At 36.7% G+C, this 22671-nt stretch overlaps 1 protein-coding gene across 1 annotated transcript; it reads left to right on the forward strand.

Moving 5' to 3' along the window:
- The first annotated feature begins 1472 nt into the window (after positions 1 to 1472).
- On the forward strand, positions 1473 to 22662 carry LOC114480082 (uncharacterized). The gene is made up of 29 exons (XM_028473888.1): positions 1473 to 1610; positions 1720 to 1779; positions 3655 to 3720; positions 3830 to 3892; positions 4601 to 4672; positions 5974 to 6966; positions 7036 to 7155; positions 7234 to 7374; positions 9001 to 9063; positions 10419 to 10478; positions 10566 to 10601; positions 10683 to 10748; positions 10853 to 10900; positions 10975 to 11040; positions 12244 to 12294; positions 12378 to 12452; positions 13432 to 13488; positions 14507 to 14560; positions 14678 to 14734; positions 14822 to 14875; positions 16680 to 16781; positions 16864 to 16947; positions 17022 to 17066; positions 17132 to 17203; positions 18557 to 18625; positions 19305 to 19344; positions 19431 to 19488; positions 19601 to 19946; positions 22230 to 22662. Exons 1-29 carry the CDS (start codon positions 1593 to 1595, stop codon positions 22632 to 22634), a joined length of 3441 nt encoding a protein of 1146 aa, XP_028329689.1. The 5' UTR covers positions 1473 to 1592; the 3' UTR covers positions 22635 to 22662.
- Positions 22663 to 22671: the final 9 nt, after the last annotated feature.

A 22671-nucleotide genomic window follows, 5' to 3' on the forward strand; every position in this document is an offset into this window, starting at 1 on the left:
GTTCAAGTGATGATTTTATTTTTGTAGCTTTTTGATGAAAAAGAGATTTTTAATCTCAATGAGGCTTTTATCTGATTAAATAAAGGATATAATAATTTAGATTTTTGACCTAAAGGTAGGTTGTGACTATTTCATACTATATTTATTTTTATTAAACATATTTAAGAATATAAGCTAAAGTCAGCTGAGAATCAATTACAGACACAATATACATCAGGGTTAGGGTTAGATGGCCTTGTTGAACACTGAGCATGAACAATAGAAAACAATAAATACGATAAATAAATTAAAAAAAAAATCTTTTTTTGATTATTTTTCAAAATAAAATAAGGGGAATTTTCCGCCTTTTATGAAAGTTATGTATGTTATCTTGCTTTGGTGCAAAGGTCAGTGTTTACAGAGTTGTTGCTCATGCGTAAAGATGATCTATCATTCATCAATGCATATGTCTGTCTGCAGCCTCATCCGGTTCTACCGGAGAACAACCGGTCTGTCTGCATTTAGATCTACATTTTACAGGGAGCCAAATCCATCATCAGAGAGGAAGTCAGTGGAACTGGACTTCAAAATAAAAGTACCAGTAATGACCTACTGTAACGAATTTAAAATGAAAAATATGTTCTATATGAGAGGTTTTTGCTTTGTTTTTTTTTTTACTAGATAACTGTTGTGAAAAATATGTCAAGGAAAACAAATGTAAAAGTATATATATATATATAAATAGACTTTTCTAAAAAGTTCCTGCTATAAAAAAAAACACACAGAAAAAGAAGAAATTCAATCTGTGTATATTTTTGCATAAAAAAAAAAAAAAGACAATTCGTGAATTCCAAAAAGTTCATTAAAATTTTCAGGAAACTGCAGATGCCTCTGAGGAAGACTGAACTGACAGTCGAAACATGTCAGAGATTGAAGTAAATTTCATGTCTGTATAAATGAAACCTTAAAATATTATTTAAAAACAAAAAAAAAAAATCAACAAAATCATGATCATTTAATAAACACAGGTAATATTTCTACAGTTCACTGTTTTTATTAAAAAAGATAAAAAATTAATAATTAGCTTTTTATTTTAATTGTATTGATTAAAACCTTGATTTCTACCACTTGTAAATATTGGTAAATATTCAAACAATAATGTTGTAATGTCAACCTTAAATAATATATTCATATCCCTATTCTTCATAATAGTGTCATTAGATTAACGCAATAATCTTAACACAGATTATTGCATTAATCTGTGTAAATATTCAACAATATCAATACAATAAATATAGTTTATAAAACGTACTGTAAAAAACTACATATAGTTTTATGTTTATGTGTAAATAAATAACTTTTGATTTGTTAACCCCTGATTATAAAAAATCAAATAATAAAGACATTTTTAAACAAAAGCAAAACACAGTCTGCAGCTACTTTTATTGTGAAAATCCGTTTAGCGGAAGTTCATGTGTGATTGTGTGTGACTTCACGAGGCATCAGGTGCTTCAATCAGATACTTTTAACCTCATTATCTCTGTGCGTTAGATTTAATGTTAGATTTAGCTCCAGAAGATCGAAAACGTCTGTTTGTTTTTTAGTTTTTTATCATGAGAGGAGAAACTACGGTGAGTTTGTAACTTTATAGATCATTAAAAAACACATTAGCTTCTTTACAATTGTGTTTTTTGAACAGTTTTAGTTTAATTCTGAACTTAAACATGATTTGTTTCGTAGGAAAATGGCGGAGACGAGAAAGAAGGCGAAGCTGAAAAAGCGTCTGGAGAAAGAAGAGCTGTGAGTGTTTTAATGTTTTACAGTTTTAAATGTGTTTAAAGGGTCGGCCAATACATTATGACCACCTGTGTAAAAAAAAAAAAAGTAGAACCTTTAAATGAAGCCGTTGTCAAAACACATGATCATATCTGCTCTAAAGGTCACATGATCAATATTCAGGCAATATTTATAAATATTCACCAGCCAAATCATTAATAGAGGAAATAACAATGGATTTGTCTGTTATGGAGATTATTTTGTGTAACTTTGTATTTGTTGTATGTGTTTTTAGAGTGCTATTTTGTATTTATTTTTGTTTCCTTTTTTATGTCGTTTTGCCTATTATTGTCTTGTCATTTTAGTAAATTATCTTGTTTTGTGATTATGGAGTAATTTCTGTGTATTTAATGTTGTCTGTGTTTTACTGTCATTTTGTGTTTTTTTTTTTGTTTTTTTTTTTTATGTTTTTGAGTAGTTTTCTTGTCGTTTTAGGGATTTTTCTGTCTTTCTTATGTTTGTGTTTTTGGAGACATTTCTGTGAATTTTTGTTGTCCGTTTATGTTTTATTTTATTTTTTTTAACTGTCATTTAGTGTGTTTTTGGAGGATTTTTTTTGTGTGGTTTTCTACTTATTTTAGGCATTTTTCTGCGTATTTTGTGTTTTCTTGTCATTTTAGGGTTTTTTCTGTCTTATTTTGTGTTTTTGGAGTCATTTAAAGGATTTTTCTGGCTTGTTATCAAATTGAAACTGAAAATGACAAGAAAACGTAGATCTTTCTGTTGTTTACCTTTTGTTTAATGAGTTTGTGATCTGTTTTATTAATTTCAATTATAAAGCTTAAACGAGGACACAATTTCTTACAAAGTTGAAAGTGTGCAATAAATTACCCACAACCTTCTGAGACACGATATTCATATAAATTGTCGAAGAAAATTTAGTATTCAATCAATCACACATAAATCTTGTGTTTTTTTTTTTTTTAGCACTTTTATTGATAAGTGAATTCTATATTTTAATGTATTTATTTTATTTTTAATAGACTTTCAGAGATTTTAGGAACATTTTTAGCTACATTTTATATCGCAAAGTTATTTTTATTACATGGATTCCATCTTTAATAAGTCATTTTAAATGTATTTTTAACAATGTTCCTTAAAAAAAAAAAAAAAAGACAGTTAAGATTCAAACAAGTTCAACTGACAAAATCACATTTTAGATGTTTTTTTAAACCATAACCCTTGATGACATAGCCCATTACCCTTTGACCCTGCTCAGCCAGTGCTGCCCCCAAAATATGTGGGACTGTCAAATCAAAAAGAGCCAAACCAACACAAACCCACTGAAAACAAGATCAAATGCACCAAAAAACTACCGAAAACAAACAAAAATCCACCAAAAACAAACTAAAATTCATGAAAAAACAAAGTAAAATGCACTAAAAACAAACTAAAAACTGCATCAACACTAACTCGGTGCAGTAGTGCGTGTGAATGTGTGACGCATTGTGCTTAGGGTGTGTTAGCAGTGTAGAAATAAACAAAGTGCTGTAAAAACAAGCCCCGCCCCTCCCGTGCACGCCACAGATAATATGCAAAAGAACTTCTTCATTAAATGAATGAAATCACAACATGAGTTTATTGAACCCTTCAGCTGTTTGGACACAGAAATGACTCAAATGTAATGGTCCAATCAGAGACATGACTTTTATCACAACTGAAATTCATTTTTCATGTTTATATTAAAGAATTGTTTTTAAGTTGTAAATGTTGTTGGTTTATAAAAACCCATTTTTGCTGTGGACAGTTTCCACACATTGTTTTCAGCTTCTTTAATGTTTGTATTTCTTTACATTGGCTTCATCTTCAGCTGTTCTGTGTGTTTTTCTCTCTTTGCAGAGTCTCGTTACGCTACAGAATATGCTGAAAAGGGTTTCCCAGAGTCCTTTTCAAAACCAGCACTCGGTGAGTCTACCTTCAACTTTAAAGCATTAAAACAAACAGACTTGATTCAGTTCTAGTGGTAAAATAATGATAAAGTTAGCTTTAATCTGTTACATTTTATCTTCTTCAGACGTTAATTTCTTCACTGTCGGAGAGCAGTGGATCGTCTGTAAACGAGTCGCTAAAGAAACAGGTTGGAAACACTTTGAGCCGTAATGACACACGCATTTTATTTATAGGGTAAATATGAATACACTGACAACTTCAAATATAAAATAAGCAGAAAGATATATTTAATTAAAGATAAAAGTCATCATTTAAAATTATAATTTAAAAAAACATTTGTTGTGCATAAACTTCTGTAAACGTAAATTATAAAAACTAAACAACTATCAAACCAAATGTTAGATGAAGAGTATAAATACATTTTAGAAATTAATTGTCAATGCCATGTCTAATGATTTATATTTAGTATTAGATTAATTAAGTAATATTTAGGTCTTGAATATTTTTTCTTTTTTTCGGAAAACATTTTTATCAGTTATTTTAAAAACTTGATAAATAATAAAAAAAAAAGAAACATAAAAAAATAAACCAAGATAAAAGTTAAAACATGAAAAAAAACAAATGAATTGAAATTAATTACTTAAATTTTTGTTTAATGTATTTCAATTACTTGATTTCAAAATAAAACAAACAAGAACAAAATCGTAAATAAAATGATTAAAATATGTCTTTGAATAAAAAAAAGTTTCTTTTTATTCACAATGTAGAACATCACGTGACCTTGTGTGTGTGTGTGTGTGTGTGAGACACTCCCAGTTACGCAAAGTGTGATGTGTGTGTTGAAGTGTGTCAAACTCACATGTGATGTTTCCATTGTTTGTTTTTCTGTTTTCAGGAAGATAAACATGTTTCTGAGCAGGAAACAGGACCGACTGAGCGTGCCAACCCTTTCTACACGTATTTTCTGGTACGTAGATCAATTAGTCAAATGTTCCCAGCCGAACCTAATCAAGATGCTGAGTTTGTTACCATAGTAACGAGTTTAAACCAAAGAGAGATTCTCCTATTTGACCAAAATTAAGTTTGGATTAGATTCTGATGAATTAAAGTACACGTCAATAAGGTTCAGTTCAAACCATGACTTGGGAACAATACTACGACTCGGCAACAATACTTAAAGGGGAGGTATTATGTAAAATCGACTTTTTCAAGATTTATATCATGATTCTATGTTATTCCCTCATTTAAAAACATGCCTGGAGTGTTGCCTTGGCTCAGTCATGTATGTTTAAGTAATCTTTAAAAACTCTGATAGCAATCATTTTAGGTGTAAATATGCCTGAGTCCTCCTTGGAATGCCCCCACCTCCTGGGAACGCCTCGGACCTTTCGTCACCACTCGAGTTACCGCCCACCACTCTACAGCAGTATATGTTCTCTTCTTAAGCCAGCCCACAGCACCCGCCTCTGCAGATTTAGCTTTTCATTTAGTTATTTTAAATACTTTTGAAGAAACCCATGGCTTTTGTTGTCTGTACTCATTAATGTACGCATTAAAATAAAAATGTAAATAAAACTTGTACCCCTCCTCCGCTTCCAGCTCCGTCAGTGAGTGTTGGTGACAAAGATCTCTGTACGTTAGCATTCCTCACTTTGACAATCATTCTAATGTATTGTAGCAATGTAAAAATGTAGAAAGTAGCCAAATACAGTGCACAGAAAAACAGAATTAAACTTCCATGCGTGTTTGTATGAGTACTGAAGGGGGAGTGTTCATGGGCGCGTCAGACAAGCTTGGAGTTTCTTAAAGAGACAGAGGCCAAATTGAAGCGTCATGAACCGTGTGCTACAGAGGGAAATTTCCTTTAAGTTTTTTTTTTTTTTTTGCTGCATTTTTCAAAAAAAATTGGAGAGCATAGTTATTTGAGTATGCTATACCCCCCCCCCCCCCCCCCCTTTAAACCATGACTCTGCAACAATACTCCAACCACGACTTAGCAACGATACTCCAACGACTCAGCAGCAAAACTACTACTATATTTTGATCTGAATTAACGAATGAAGGGGTTTGTTAAAACCAGTTTTCAAACAGATTCCACCAGTGTCAGATTATTCTGCTGTTACTTTGGAGGCGAATCAAGTTGTGATTGGTTGCACTGATGATGACGTTAAAGAAACACTTCATATCTTAAACTGAATTACATCTTTGGCTGTCTTGAAAAAGGACCGTCTGATTCCTATCACGTTACATTTTGTGTCCTTTCATCAGGAATCGGGCGTTAATCATCACCTAAATCCAGAGGCTGCATCGTCTTCAAACGAAGGCGACAAGAATGGTTTCCTCGCAGCTCCACCCAAGTATCACAGCTCACCTCTGGATCCACAGCCTGCAGCGGACAGTCTTTCTAAAGCTCATTCTCTTACAAATGGAAATTCTCAGAGCGTAACCCTGGACAGTCCAGATTTGCCGAGCCCCTCCAAAACGGCACTGCCCCAAAGCTCGAATCTCTTTAAAGAGAACCTGAACGATCTTTTCAGGATGCCTAAAAAAGAGGTTTCTGTCCACTCATTTGTTGCAAAAGAGTCAAATGTCTTTGATAAAACTCCCAGTGCTTTGGTGGACCCATTTAAATCTCCTCTAAACGAGGTTATCGATCCGTTTCACTCTCCTCAACCACCAGGGGGAAACCCGTTTATCACCTCCACAGCCAAAGAAGCTCTGCTAAACAGTGAGCAACCGTTCCATGTCAAGAGACAAGGCAGCACAACAATGGAGAAGAACGGTCTTGATGGGTCCTCCATCAAAAGTCACAACATTGCTTCAAATTCATCAATAGATACTATCGATCCATTCCAAAGCCCAGTGACGAGGAGTTTATTCCAGGACCTTTCCAGTGTGGAAGACCCCTTTGGTCCGACTCCTTCCAAACAGGCCAACCCTTTGCACTCTGAGGTCTCGTCCCCTGACATCTTCCAGCCACTTCCTTCAAAGGCGAGAGATCTATTTGAGAGAAACCTTAGCAGATCTGCCTCTAGGAGCGCGACCGCCAGCTCACCATCAGAGACAAAGTTAGACAAGACCTATTCATTCACGAAACCTCACCCACCTCCACCTGTCCCACCAAAGCCTTTGCAAAAGCCTCCCAATATCGTTGTCATGTCAGAACAAGAAGCTGAAGACGAAGCCTCGGTGCAGACTCCTTTCCTCCAGGCCGGGAATCTGTCTGGATCCCCTGGAGCGTTTCCCACCGATGTGACTCATGTAGGTACACCTTGGACGGACGGTTCCTGTGCGGTTTCATTCAATCATTCACGTTACTCTTTCTTCCAGGTTCAGACTTCTCTTCGGCCGCCGAAACCGCGACCACGGACCAGACCGCCACTGCGAGAGACGCCACCAAAACCAGAGAGGGCACCCAACCCAGAGAAACCATTACTGGTACCGATCCATGTAGGTGGAAATCTCAACTGTCGTATTACGGCGTCACGGTTTGTAAATAATCTGTTTCATAATTTTCCTGGTTTTTAGGTCTCATCTGAAGAAACTGTACCCAAGCTGTCCCCTAAGTTGTCCCCCAAGTTGTCCCCCAAGTTGTCCCCCAAGCTGTCCCCCAAACCAATTATCAAGCCTCTTCCAAAACAAGTGCTTCGCTTGAAACCAAAAACTCCGGTAGGAATGCTGTTTTCTTTAACTTGTGGAACTCGTTGTTACGGTCTTATGTTTGTTGCCAAAACAGTCCATTGATGGCTGCTTTTGTATTTGCACCATTGAAACAAATCAATCAAGTCCTGCTCAATGTGGAATCCATTGTTTTAAACTGGTTTGATCATTTTGACATACATTGCACATAGACATTCCTGATCATTAAGTACAGGGTTTAATTAATTCTGAAAGGAAAATTTTTGGTAAATCTCCATAGCCACTTGAAGCAATTTGGGCTAATACTCGAATATACAGGTAAACTTTTCATTGGAATTATTTTATTGGAAGTCACCAGAAATTGTGAATAATGTTCTGATATATTATATCAGAACATATATATATATAATTATTATGCTCTGATATCATATCAGAACATAATTATTGGCAATCCTTCAAAATGAAAGCACCCTCCCAAGTCCACAAAACACACACACACCCAGCAACACATTTAAACACTCACTAATGTCTTTGAAGGCGTGTCACTCACTGCTACAAAATCTCACAGGTGATCATGAAACTGTTTTAATTAATCTATTATTTCTTGCGTGTCACAAAACACAAAGCTCAAAGTTGTGTTTTTCAATTGGAACACTGGTTATTTGGTAGACAAAGAATTTTCGTCATAGTTGTTGTTGACTACATTTTTTTAGGTGACAATATAGAAACTATGACTAATTTATATTCAATGTGAACAAAAAACCATATCAAATATATTGATCTTTTTGTCGACAAATAAGAATGAAACTATAATGTTCACATGAGATGAATAATCAGAACTAAGTTTCTTTTTTGGAAGGTACCAATCAAAACTACTTTTGTTGTGTGGAAGGTGGGACAAAAATTAACACCATCCAATATAAGGTTGATTAATGATAATTCAAGCTTTAGAAAATTAATAAACTCTCATGCTTGGTATTTTAGTCGACTATACCTGTAATGGTTTTAGTCGACTAAATCTTTAAGCCATTTAGGTGACTAAAACTCGACTAAAACTTTTTGTCTTCATTTTGAATAATGCGTTTTTTCAGAAAATGGACTTTGATCTCCTGAAACATGTCAGGAGATCAAAGTAAATTTCCTGAAAAACACACTTTTTTCAAAAAGAACTTGCTGGAATTGTTACACGGAAGTCAAGGAAACATCAAAGTGATCAGCAGTCACCTCTGAAGAAGACTGGCAGTTGACAGTTGAAATGTGTCGGGAGATAAAAGTAAAATTTCCTGAAAAACAGTTGAATAAAAGAAGCCTTATCACAAAATAGTCATGGTGACTAAATTTTGAAGTTGCGTTTTAGTAAAAAATACTACGATTAAAACTAAGTCAAAATCAACACTGAATTGGAAGTTCACTGAGCGAATGGGTGTTTGCTATGTTTGAGTTTTGGCATCCAATGACTGAGGAGGCAGTTGTGTTGCCAATTTTGCAAAGTCAGTTCTCTGAAAAAAAAATCATGTTCTCTCCAACTTTTGTCAATATTGAAAAGTATTTGGCGCCAGGTGACGGGTCTGAAGGAAACTTCTGCAAAGTGGTGCTAAATTTATGGCTGTTGCTGTGTGTAAGAAGTGTTTATGGTGACACATTTGTTCTTTGCAGGAAAAAAAACCTGTAAAATCTGAGGACTACGTTGTCCTTGATGACATCCTGTACATTGGACAGGTAGGTTTTACTTGCATAATTCTGAAAATATGATAAAGTTGTACAGTAGATTAAAGTAAATTTACTAAAAAAAAGTTGTCTTAACAAATGCAACCGTAACATATTATTCTCCAAAGATTGATTTGTTTGGACGTATGTGAATGCAGCAATCGCACTCGGCAGTGGAATAAAACAAGCGGTCAGATATTGCGTAGAAGAGAATGATCTCGGTTCGTTTCCATTCCAGACCTTTAGCGGTTAATTTGCTGCGAGAACCACACCAACACAACTGACCAATTACTGAGGTTCATCCTCAATAAAGAGACGCAGTGATCCACGCGGCAATAGCCATCAACCAAAACCAAGGAAATGGTAGAAGAAAAAGTTGGGTTTTATCCATTCTGCCTGGTCGAAATGAGTGCCTTGACAGAACTCTCTCCTGGTCAGTTCTGGTCAGACTTCCCTCAGCAGGCCCGATATCATCGTACACTGATAGCATTCACTAAGGTCTCTGTCTGAGGATGCTCCGCGATGTTATGACTATCAGCAACATGCATAACCCTGAGAGCACTGAACAGCAGCAGATTCACTAAGGCACACACGCTGTTCCACAAAACCCTTTGACATGATAAACCCTGTGTCCGCATCTGACCAGCAACCCTAAAGCTTGACTCCATCTAATTCATCAAAACCGCCACAACAGAAGGTCATACCACTCTTTGAAATCAGGGCCGATGAGCCTCTTACAGACAAGTTCACTTGATGTTCCGTCTGTAGTTTTGTAGAAAGTTTCCAATCAGGGTCCGTCTTTGTCTGTAGTTACTCGTCTTCTTCTCAATAGATGGGGTAAATCATATTTTCCATGCCCGGTGCAACTGGATGTTTTTCATTTCTGTAACAATGCTTATAGCAACCAAGGAAACGTTCAAAAACAAATTAGCCATTGACGCTGTTGGTGCGCCATAGTTGCGGTTTTACTCGGCAAATGAGAGAACGTTGGTTTACAACTTTGTACCAAGATCCAAGTGAAATGTGGAACAATTGTATCCGTTCAGATTCTGAATGGGAACAAAGCAAACGAGCCACAGGTGTGAAAACCGCCGAAAAGTTCAAAGGAACCAAGAGACAACCCCCCGATGGAAGATGTTTCCTTCAAAATTTTTGGAACAAGAACTGGGAGTTGTTTTAACCTCAACACCAATTCAGATGTTTCAAAGACACAAACATTTAAGCCCAGTTTTTTTTTTAATTAGAGATGAGATTTGGCAAAGGTATGAGCAACTTCAATTCGAATATTTGTTCCTGTCGAGCTGCTTTCAGCCTCAAATGTGCTTTTGAGTTGAATGTTGATGGCAGTTTGTCTCCGTTAAAAACAGGAGAAGTGTGTGGAGGACTGGCCTGAGGACAGCCCACAACTCAAACCAGACTTCAAACCAGTAAGAGTCCTATCCACTTTTCAAATCAGATGTTCTTTCAAACCTCAGACATCTCAGCTCATCTTTATCCGTATTTTTTTCTTTCAGTCTGGGAAATTCAAACTGCGGAGGGAGTCCCTGATGGTCAGAGACTTGCTATCACTCTCAGTAATGTAACATTTATAAAGGAGAGGAAGAAATTTACAGCAACAATGTCTCTTTTAGGCAAATATGGACGTTGACGAAGACAAGGCAGCGCATCAGGACGACAATGGAAACACTTCAAACAAGGTCCGATCCGTCTTTTCTCATTCACTCTTTCACTTTCTGAGGCACTTTTCTGTAAACTTTTCTACATTTAGCTGAACTTTAACTGTGATTAATGTTCGTTACAGAAGAAACTCAAGAAGAAAATGTCCCAACTCAGTATGAAGAGCATAAAGGTAAACACAGTCAAAAAAGGAAGCTTTTTCTTTTGGCCTGGACGTGTATGTGGATTTAAAATGTTTTTATTTAGTACAAGGTTTCTGATGAGAACGAGTCAAAGAGCAGGACGCTGCCCAACAATCAGAAGTCCTCAAAGGTAACAAAAGTGAAACGAGTCGAAATGTTCTTCTAAAAGGCTGTTGGAACAAAGTGACACGTTTAAATGGCTTTAAGTTTGCCTTTTAAACACATTTTTTAAAACTGTAGCTGTATGTCATCTAAACGTTGTTCTTAAAAATGCTCTGACAGGGATTCACGCACAAACAAACCAATGTTCAAGGTTGAAAATGGCGCTCGTTTGTTGATGGAGTAAAAAAAAAAACAAAAGCATTTTGTTGGTTGACAAATAATCATGTGACTTGAACATTGGCAAAGTTTCATGCATTGCATTGTGGGATTTGGAGTCCTGTAGAAAAATGTAAAGATGGCACCGAAGCGGAAAATTTTCTTTAAGAAGTGTTTTTTTTCATTCTTACTTTGTTTTTTGTTTTGTGTTTCTTTGGAAGACAATCATTCATTTAACTTTTTTCTTTTATTCTGGTTTGTTTCCCATGATATATCATTCATTACAGTATCGTCATATCTGCCGTATTTGGATTTTTCTGTGAAAGCCTAATTATCAACGTCCCCTATTGTTTTCTTAAGAACTTTCAAGCCATGAAAACAGCAGAAATGTCAACTTTTGGTTGAAATACTGACTGTACGTTTAAAAAAAAAAAAAAAAAAAAAGAAAACTGAATCATATGGTTAAGCAGCTTTATGGGAACACAACTGGAGAGTTTAAAAATAGACGACGACTGTTTTTTAAAATGTCCAAGTATTAGGTTGAACTTTTGAAGTTTCTGTGTTGATCAAATGTTGCTGAAAGTTTTATATTATACGGATTCTAAGGTGTTTAAAACTTGCACCTCATATTTCGTTTAGAACCTCTAATATTGTTTAGTCAAATAATGACGTGAGATTGGTGGTTTTTAAAGTAGGACCACTGATTTTCAGTATAACCATTTCTGAAATATTTACTATATATATATATACATATATAATATTTATTGGCTTTCAACATCAAATTAAGGAAAACCAATAAAATGGAAATGGAACCAAAATCTTGCAAGACTAATGAAGATTTCATCCATTTATTATTTTCGTCATGATTTTGGGGGGTTTGGTTTTAGTAATTACATTAAATTATGGAAAGACGATACATTTTGAAACTGAAATGTATCTGTAGCACGTTTTTTGTGATAAAAAGTGCAGAATTGTGTTAAACAGACCTGAGATCAGTTCCACCTCCTGTTTTCAGGATTATTTCGGAGAGCAGGAGAATGAAGAGCAGATGACTATGGACTATAAAGTGAGTCCCTGACACATTTTTCTGTTGATGATCACAGATTTGTTCAGTCCGTTTTAGTGAAATCTCCTTTTATTTTCATCTAGAAAAAAAGTACGAAGACTAAAGTCAGTAAACTGCTGAGGAGATCCTCCGCTGGAGCGTTTATGCAGGACTCCAGGGTGAGTTTCTTTAAACTAATGCTAATATTGCCTCATCTAAACGAACCAATCCTAAGATTTCTCTCTCTACCTTCTTAATAAATCAGACTCCATAGTGACAACACGGTGGTTAGTGTAACTGCAGCCATCAGCCCAGCATCAGCTGTTTGTTTTTTAGTGGAGCACAGCTGATACTGTGGATAGAGGATGGATACCTGACCGAAAGCTGACAGGACCCGACTGCACCGCACGGGTCGGGTTTGAACAGATATTTAGAACTGGTGTCAGGGTTTGGTCACATAGTGTCATTTACACGCAGCGTTCTTCATTTCCTGCTGCAGCTTTAACTGTAACAGTGAGAGCTGTGATCCACTGGCGCAAGCTAAAAATCAAACATCCCCTTTTCAAAATAAAAGCATCCCTTGTAGTTTTCCATTAGTTTTTTAGGGCCTTTGTAAATAAGGCTCTTGTTTTGAAGTTGACAGGAAGTTTTGTCAGTAGCACAATGGAGGGTCTCTGAAAATCTTTTTTCTTTTCTTTTTTTTCACTTTTTTTTCTTATTTCTTTTCCCTTTTTTACCTTTTCTCTTTCCTTATTTCCAGGTTTATTTTGATTTTTCACCTTTTTTCTGTATTTCTTTTTTTGTTTTTCCCCATTGTTTTGAAGTTAACAGGAAGTTTCATCAGTAGTAAATGGCGCACAATATGGGAATCTCCGAAACGTCTGAATTAAATGTGTCTACGTGAGATTTATGGCTGAAATGAGCACATGTTGATATTCTACTTGGTCATTTTCTCACTTTAAATGTTTTCAGAACTTTCAAAGATGGAGAATCTACAGAGATATTTATCCTCAGTGTGATTTAGGTTTTTGTCATTGTAGGTTCCAAATGCATCTTGGGAAACTAACGTATACTTCTGCCCTCGTTCGTACCAAGATGTGTCCGGTACAACCGTGTCTTTGCCGTCTATCACAGTTTTAACCGAGTTTGTCTCTTTAGGACGACGGCGTTAAGAAAATCGTCGGAAAGAAAGACGGCACCCGCAGGTGGTCAGAGGTGAAGTACATGTTGTTTTATTATCTAATATTAGAAATATTTCATCTACAATACAAAGGAGTAACTCTACAGTCAGTCTGTACCCGGGAATATTAGAGAATTGTCAGTTCAACAATCATCTAAATACCTGCTTATCTGTCATCAAGCCTGCATTAACACAGACATGTTGCCACGTTTTATTTTCTCTTTTAAAAAGTTTAACAGCAATGTTTAAATAATGTTTGGTGTTATTTTTGTTGTTGTGCCATGCCCTGATAACTGTGTGTGTACTACTGTAGTAACTGTGTATGTATATAGTGTATATCGTCATCTTCATTGGGGCGCTGCATGGGAATATTAGCCTTTTCTCTAACTTTGATAAATAAAAAGAGGGAAAAATTTTAAACTTAATATACAACGACCCTACCAAAATAAAAACCATATACGGAGAAAAAAAAAGCTGAAGTCCTTAAAGAGGTTTTGTTAAAACTATGAATTTATTTACAGAAATAAAAAAGGAAAAAAATGGGGGGAAAAGAAGCAAAAATATATAAAAATCTGCAGAAATACTTATTACACCACGACCCTACCAAAATAAAACCAAATACGGAAGAAGAACAGCCAAAGTCCCAAAAGAGTGTTTGTTAAAACTATAAAAGAAATTCCTTAACATAATATTTTATTGTTTTAAATTGAATTAAAAAGTGTTTAATGGCATTCCTTGTCACATTTTTGCAGTGACTTAATATTTATAGTTTTTGACTTAAATCAAGGTGATGTAGTTTAATTATTTATATTTTTGCTAAATTAAAGTGAAAATAGATTTCCATTTTATTATCTATATATAAAGCAGCTCTATATCTGCACAAAAGGGGGAAAATTCTTTCACATTGTTTTTTTATTTAGTTTTTTAAGGCCTTTTAAGAGATTTTTTTTTTGGTTGAATTTAGTCTGAGACAAAAAAATGCATTTTTTTCTTAAAAGCTAAATGAATTTGAATTTGAGTTACTTTAAAATGAGGATTTCTGAACATTTCTAGGGCGTCATGTTGGAGGGCAGCACAGGGGACGACGAGGACGGACATCCAGAGGAGGTTTGAAGTTCACACGTGTTTCCCGAGCCTTAAAAAAACACGTTTAAAATCATTTATACACGTGCACTTAAAGATTTATTGATAATCACGTATGAAATCCACTCGTCTTTTTCACAGAAGATGAATAAGAAGCTCAAAATCAAATTTCGGCCCCGGAAAGGATTCACAGACAAGGTACCAAACATCATCTTTGCAGGAAATGCTTTTATTTTGACAGCTTGGAGAGTTAAAACTTATTCTGTGTGTGTGTGTTCATTGCAGACGGATGATGAGCCAAGGGGGGCGTACGGATACACGCCTCGTAAAGGGTCCAGGGTACGTAAACGTCTTATTCTCTGAGATGCAGCTATATAAAACGCTTTAGCGACGACGTACTTCCTGTGTGATTGCACAAGTGATGGTTATGTATTTGAGAGAATTTCACATTTTCATCATATTTTGATAAAGTGAAATCACGGCACTTCAAATTAAATCTCACGTAGCTGCTGTTAGCGTGAGATTATATAATTGTTTTTAAATCCTCTTTGTGTGAGTTAAGTTTATAAAATAGGCAACGTAGGTGAGTCTGTAGTTTTTATGTAATTGTTTCAAGCAGCAGCTCCCAAACTGTTTCTGTCACCCATTGACAGTGTTTGGCTTAACGGCGTTTGTTTTTCAGTAACGGGGTAACCTAACTAATTACTTTTCACGCCGTTACAACGCCGTTAATGTTACTGAACGGTAAATGCAGTGCGTTACATGCATTGATTGAATAAACTGTTATCTGAAAGCATCCCTGGCTTCTTACTCGGCTGTAGTGAAACAAGGTGAACGATTATGATTGGCTAAGGTGGCGTCATGTTTCATGGTAGCCAATCAGAGCCAGTGTTTTTACTCATGTGCCAGCACACACCCTCACACACACACACACACACACACACACACACACACACACACACACACACACACACACACTACAGATTGGATGAAGCAGCAGAGATGGTGAGCGTGGAGCAGTCTGATGAAAAGTCATTATTAAGGTGACGATATAAACACTACTTTAAATTAATTGTGGTCAAAAACAAGAACGTGTATGTGAAGTGTTCATTATATTCAGGAGTGAAGACTTTGTCCACATCTGTTGTAAACAACTCAAATTTAATGAAGCCCCTCACAACGACACACACATCTAAAAAAGAGCAACTTTTTTTTTTTTTAACAGTAACGCAAATAGTTACTTTCCTTGGTAATGAGTTACTTTTATTATAGAGTAATTCAGTTACTAACTCAGTTATTTTTTGGATCAAGTAGTGAGTAACTATAACTAATTACTTTTTTAAAGTAACGTTCCCAACACTGCCCATTGATTATTTATTTTGATTTTTTACAAAATGAAAAATAAAAAAAGCTAAGAAAATGTAGATTTTCCTTCAAAAGATTTTTCCTAATTTCAAAAACTAGTAGATTTTTCTTCAAAATGGAAAAAAAAAATAAACCAGGAAGTCTAACACCAACTTGTACACTTGGATGGCTCTAACTTTATTGCTATATACAGTATATATATATATATATATTTATTTATTTTTTTTGATTCTCTGTATTCTACATTGTGAACTGTGTTTATGGATGATTAAACAATAAAAAGCAAGTTAAAACCCAAAAAACAGGAAGTCTACGTTACCATAGCGACCATCAGAAGCCTTTAACCCAGTGTTTTTTTTGACAAGAACTTTCAAAGTCATTCTAGTTTTAGTCACTCCCCAAAGACTGCATTTAGCCACATTTTAGTCTTGTTGTAGTTTATATTTAGTCAGTGGAAATCAGATTTATTTTAGTCTTTTTTAAGTAAGGTTTTTTAACTTTAATAGTTGTTTGTCACTGTAGTAAAAACTCCTTTATAAACACGCCTTTAACTGCGTGTTTAATCATTTAAACTAAGAATGTGAAATATGAATAAATATTTTAAGTTTTGTTAGAAAAAGTGCAACACATTATTTTTTGTTTATTTGAACAAATGATTTACAACTTGTAAGAATAAAGCTCTAATTCTGAGAGTTTAAATCTATATATATTATTACATTTGACTGCATCGATAAGAATTTTTTACAGATTTTAATTAAGTGTGTGTTTTTGTTATCAGGACAGTTTACTGGATGACATGAATTCTCAAAAATCCAAGAGCAGCTTCTCACTGAACGAGCCGGAGGATGAGACAGTGAACGAAATGGAGAACTCCAAACAGGTTAGCTTAGCCTAGCTTAGCTTAGCTACTCACTGTACAGAGCTGCTGATCAGCTGGGCTTGTTGTTGTTGTGTTTAATCAGAACGACTTCTCTGTGGAAGAACTGATGGAATTCAACGATAGGATGTTGGCGAGTGAAGAAGAGGAACAAGAACTCAACAAACCGGTAACTCTCGCTCACTAAACTTTCATTCTGACTCAAACCTGACAAATGTTTTTTTTTTTTTTTTTTCATCCCAGAACAAAAAACACAAGATCAAAGGACTGAAAAGGTTCAAACACAAGGTGAGTTTACGTGTTTTAAAAAACACAAATATCTCTTTTAAATATAATTTTATTTTTCTGAGCAGAACAAAGCTCAACATTTAGAGGGTGAAGAACCACCAGGAGTATCTACTGACTTCCTGTCCGAGGCAGCGAAGGTGAGCGAGTGATGTTTGCCAAATGTTAGCGAAATGCTTCCAACATGTTGAATACTGTTCGTAATTAGAGATTTGATAATTATCAAGATATTTATAGGCCATTAGGAGTTCAAACAAAGCCCCGCCCCTTTACTCTTTTACCCCACTCAGCCGGCGACGCTACGTGCTAAGCTAACGTAAACATGTGGGACTGGAATCAGATACAGAGTTCCTACAGTCTCACACAATACACGTCACAACACAATTTACATCATCGCACACAAAACACATGACATAATACACAACATGACAAAATACACGTGACAAAAAATGCACATGACACACATCATGACACACAACACAATCAACACATTATTTGAAAGTGAAACTTTTTACAAACGCAACAAACACACATTACACAACATGATCCGACACACAACAAACATCACATAATACACGATGTAACAAAAAATACACGTGATGCACAACAAGACATACGACACAATACACATCATGATACACAACATGACACAAAACTCGAAACACCAAAAGACACAACATGAAACATGACACAATACACACGTTAAAACAAAAGTTACACTTTTTGCAAATTCATCATGACACAACAAACACGACACAATACACGACATGACAAAAATACACATGATACACAACAAGATATACAACACACACGACACAATGCACATCATGATACACAACATAACACATATACATGAAAAAAATACAATGATACGACACAATACACAACATGGCAAAAATACACATGGTACACAATACACATCATGACGTACAATCTGACACATACGTACACATGATACACACAACTCAACACAACCCAAAATAGAAAATGACACACAACACACATGACACAAAAAAGGACAAGAAATAATTTTGGAAACACACAAAATGATGAACAGACGCCATAAAAATAACTATTATTGTAAGGAACATAAAGTCACTGCACAGACCAGTTAAACAGCTGCTTGTTAATGTGCCTTAATGAAGGATTTGGTTCATGTTTGTACATTTAGGAATAGATCTATTCTTCATAAGTCTGTAATGAAGGGCAGACAGCAACTAATACCCATGATTAAATGATGTTTTATGTGAACATTTATTGACCTTTTCATGCAAAAGAATAATCGATTGTTTAAAAGCTGTATCGATGAGTCACGAGAGCTATTGTTGTTGTTTTCGGTGTAGAAGCATTTATAAAATGTTGTTTTCTTCGGCTCTGGGTTGATCTTCGTCTTAGCGTCACACATTCCCTCCTCAGCTGACTCAACTGGTTCGACCGCATACAGACTGTCACCACCATCAATACTTATTCTTTTTTCTCTTCACGTCATGCAGGCGGAGTGGTTGAATGCTCAGAAGGACGAACAGCCTCTGACCGACCAGGAGAACGGAGAAGAGGAAGGAGTCAGTGTCCCAAAGTCACTCTGCTTTTCACCCTGTTGTTTTAATGCCGTCACGCACAGCGTTTTATTTATTTATTTAGCAAAGGCAAAGTGTTTGCACATCTTTGTGAAGACTTTGTATATCTCTGCAAAGTCTTCACAAAGATATGCAAAGTCAAGCTTCTGCAAAGTCAAGCGTTTGTAAAGCGTTCACAGAAGCCAAGTGTTTCGCAAAGGCAAAGTAAAGCGGTTGCAAAGCGTTGTTTGCATAACTAACAAAATATTTTTTTGGAATAGAGCAAACACAGCTGCGCCTAAAAATAATTTGGTGCGAAATTGCACTCATTTAAATTCTGTCCCAAAAAAGCAAATCCTTTACAAAGAAAAAAAAAAAGGCAACTGTTGGGCAAATTACAAAGGTATGTGTTATGCAAAAAGGGAAGCGAACGTAAATATGCTACAGTTCTGAATTAGCTACAATAAATACAAATGTGGTTGAATTCTTAACCAATCAGAATATTAAAGCAAAGTTTGATTGACTGATATTGATTAGCACCTATAAAGGATTGTCATATTTTGGCATAAGAAGATTCTTTGTTGTTTGCACAAAATTACTTTTTATTGCTTTTGTATTAGATTTTGCTCGTAAAACAAAAGTGCATTTTTTTCTCACATTGAACTCTTTGGTTTCTCCGACACAGGACACGGACAGTCTGATGGAATGGTGGTACACGGTGGAACGTGAGTGTCCGTGGCTTTGGTTCCCACATCAAACACTTTGTTGTGCTTTGGTAGTTTTACTGGGAATCACTATGACTTTGTTACAGAATGGGACGAGCTGCCGTCTGACGAGGAAAACATAGACATAATAGAGGACGAATCACAGTAAACAAACTTTCATCTGAAAATATGAAGTGAAGCAGGAATCCATAGGGCAATGTCTTGTTGGCGCCTCCTCTCTACATAAAGATGAACTGTTGTCGCTCTGATCTTGCAGGTCGTTCAGCGTCCTGGCCGACAAAGTTCACCGCGGCCTCCAACTTTTCTTTAAAATGTTCACCGAGCGAGCCGAGGTGCTGTGGCACGCCATCATCACGCTGCACGCCATCGCCGACGACATCAGCGAGTTCCACCAGAAGGCCAAGATCGCCGGCATCACTGGCGGCACCACCACCGCGGTGGGCGGAGTCACGGCCATCGCTGGGTTGGCTCTGGCCCCGCTGACCTTTGGGATATCGCTAATAATCACCGCCGTGGGAGTAGGCGTGGCCACGGCCGGCGGGATCACATCGGCCTCGGCCGCCATTTCAGACAACGTCAACAACATGCAGGACCGGAAGAAGGTAATCAAAGATCAGAGTGTAGCAAGAAAACATTTCATTTATTTAAACAAGAATTGAAACAATGATTGCTGGAATATTTCATACGAAAGGTAATACGACCCCAATAAAGGATGTAAAAAATTTAGATTTTTCATATGATCAAATACATAGGGAGGTACAGTACATATGATGGTAAATATTTTACAAATGTATGTAGGTGGAGAAGTATGTACAAAGGTAGGTACTTAGCAGGCAAGTAGGTAGTTTTGTCTGTCGGTATGTAGGTAGCCAAGTACGTATGTACTTCGGTAGGCAGATGTACGTATAGTGGTGTGAAAGTGTTTGCACTCTTCCTGATTTCTTACTTTTTAGCATGTTTTCCACACTTAAATGTTTCAGATCATCAAACTAATTTCAACATTAGTCAAAGATAACACAAGTAAATACAAAATGTAGTTTTAAATTGAAAGGTTTTATTAATGAGGAAGAAAAAACTCCAAAGCTACACGGCCCTGTGTGAAAAAGTGTTTGCCCCCAGCTCCTGTTAAAACATAACTGTGGTTGATCACACCCGAGTTCAATTTGTGTAGCCACACCCAGGCCTGATTACTGCACACCTGTTCTCAATCTAGAAATAACTTAAATAGGACCAACCTGACAAAGTGAAGTAGACCAAAAGATCTTCAAAAGCTATAGACATCATGCAGAGATCCAAAGACATTCAGGAACAAATGAGAAAAAAGTAATTGAAATATATCAGTCTGGAAAAGGTTATAAAGCCATTTCTAAAGCTTTTGGACTCCAGCGAACCACAGTGAGAACCATTATCCACAAATGGCGAAGACAGAACAGTCGTGAACTTTGCCAGGAGTGGACGGCCGACCAAAATTACCCCAAGAGCGCAACGTCGACTCATCCAAGAGATGACAAAAGACCCCACAACAAACGGTGGTTCATGCTGGAAAACCCTCCAATAGGGCTGAATTACAACAATTCAGCTAAGATGAGTGGGCCAAAATTCTTCCACAGCGTTGTAAAATACTCATTGCAAGTTGTTGCAAATACTTGATTGCAGTAGTTGCTGCTAAGGGTGGCCCAACCAGTTATTAGGTTTCGGGGGCAAACACTTTTTCACACAGGGCCATCTAGCTTTTTTTCTTCATTAATAAAACTTTTTAAACACTGCATTTTGTATTTACTTGTTATCTAAGTGTGGAAAACCTGCAAAAAAGTAAGAAATCGGGAAGGGGGCAAACACTTTCACACCACTGTATACAGTAGTCCCTCGTTTATTGCGGGGGTTATGTTCTAAAAATAACCCGCAATAGGCAAAATCTGTGAAGTAGTCAGCTTTATTTTTACAATTATTATACAGGTTTTAAGGCTGTAAAACCCTCACCACACACTTCATACACTTTTCTCAGACAGGAATTAGCATTTCTCTCATGTTCAAACCTGTTCCAAACATACAGCACTTCAGTCACACTGCTAGCGATCAGACATTGATGCCAAACGCATTCAGAGTTTTTGTTGACGATGATGTCACGTCAACACGGACACCGGTCTGTTCACCCATTCAACCATGGAGTAGAAGCTGTGTGTGACCACCTGGAGCTGTATGACAGTCTTTATAACCGGGACCGGACTAGGAAGGATTAGGCGTGGATTGAGCTAAGATGGCACTAGCCTCTAATCACACCGGCTTTTTTCACTGGTGGTTTATGTTTCTGAGAGGAGAAAACGGAGCACAGCTCCTCATTTCAGAAGGCAGTGAAACTCACCAAGTTGGATGTGTCACTGGTTGGTGAACGCAGCATTAGCCAATCAGGACGCAGAACACAATGCGTGCTCATACGCTGTAAAAAAAAATGCATCCAAAATTGCACTGTAAAAAAAATCCGCGATGTAGTGAGGGACTACTGTATAGGTAGTTGAGTACATTGGTACATAGATAAGAAGGTACTTTATTGGGGTAGGTAAATATGTAGGCAGGTGGGTAGCAACCACCTGCCTACATATGTAGAAATGTACATATTTCTGTTGGTAGTTGGGTAGGTATGTTTGTAGACAGATTGATAAAGTAGGTAGTTTTGTTCGTATGTAGGTTGTAAAGCATTTATAATGGTAGGTGTGTTGGTAGTTTAGTTGATAGTTTAATTATCCCAAAGTGAAATTATTTAATTACAGCAGCACCAAACAATGAATATACTGCAACAGCAGAGGATAAACATGTATATACATTATATACACACGTGAATATATACAACAGTAGTTAAAAGAAAGTTGTGCGTGTGGCTCCTCCAGGTGGAGCAGGTTCTGAAGGAGTATGAAGGTCACCTTATGGACATTAGTAAGGTTCTGCACTTCATCAACCATGGTGTGTACAAGATGCGTGGCCACCCTTTCCTGCGGACGGGCAACCAGCACTACTCTGAGGACTGGGAGACGCGCCGCGCCGTCCAGATGATCAGCATGGTCGACTCTCCGGTGATGCAGGCCACTGAGGTGACGGACGCGGCGCTGGTGTCGCTGCGGCGGCTTTTCAAAGGCATGGACAAATACTTCATCAAGGACTCCAGAGAGCTGAAGAAAGGCTGCAAGAAGGAGGTAGTGGCTGAGATCAAACAGGTGGCCAACGTACTCAACAACGCCATTGTAGAACTCAACGCCATCAGAGAGGAGATCCAGGAGGCCACGGGGAGCATGTGACCCGCCTCTGTCGCTCCCTGGTGGATCAATGAAGGAT

Source organism: Gouania willdenowi, chromosome 18, assembly GCF_900634775.1.
Source record: "Gouania willdenowi chromosome 18, fGouWil2.1, whole genome shotgun sequence".
NCBI classification, from domain to species: domain Eukaryota; kingdom Metazoa; phylum Chordata; class Actinopteri; order Blenniiformes; family Gobiesocidae; genus Gouania; species Gouania willdenowi.

Coding starts and splice junctions, on each gene's coding strand:
- LOC114480082 (XM_028473888.1), top strand. Junction 11,041..12,243: donor ACAATCAGAAGTCCTCAAAG/GTAACAAAAGTG, acceptor TCCTGTTTTCAG/GATTATTTCGGAGAGCAGGA. Junction 17,204..18,556: donor TCCTGTCCGAGGCAGCGAAG/GTGAGCGAGTGA, acceptor CACGTCATGCAG/GCGGAGTGGTTGAATGCTCA.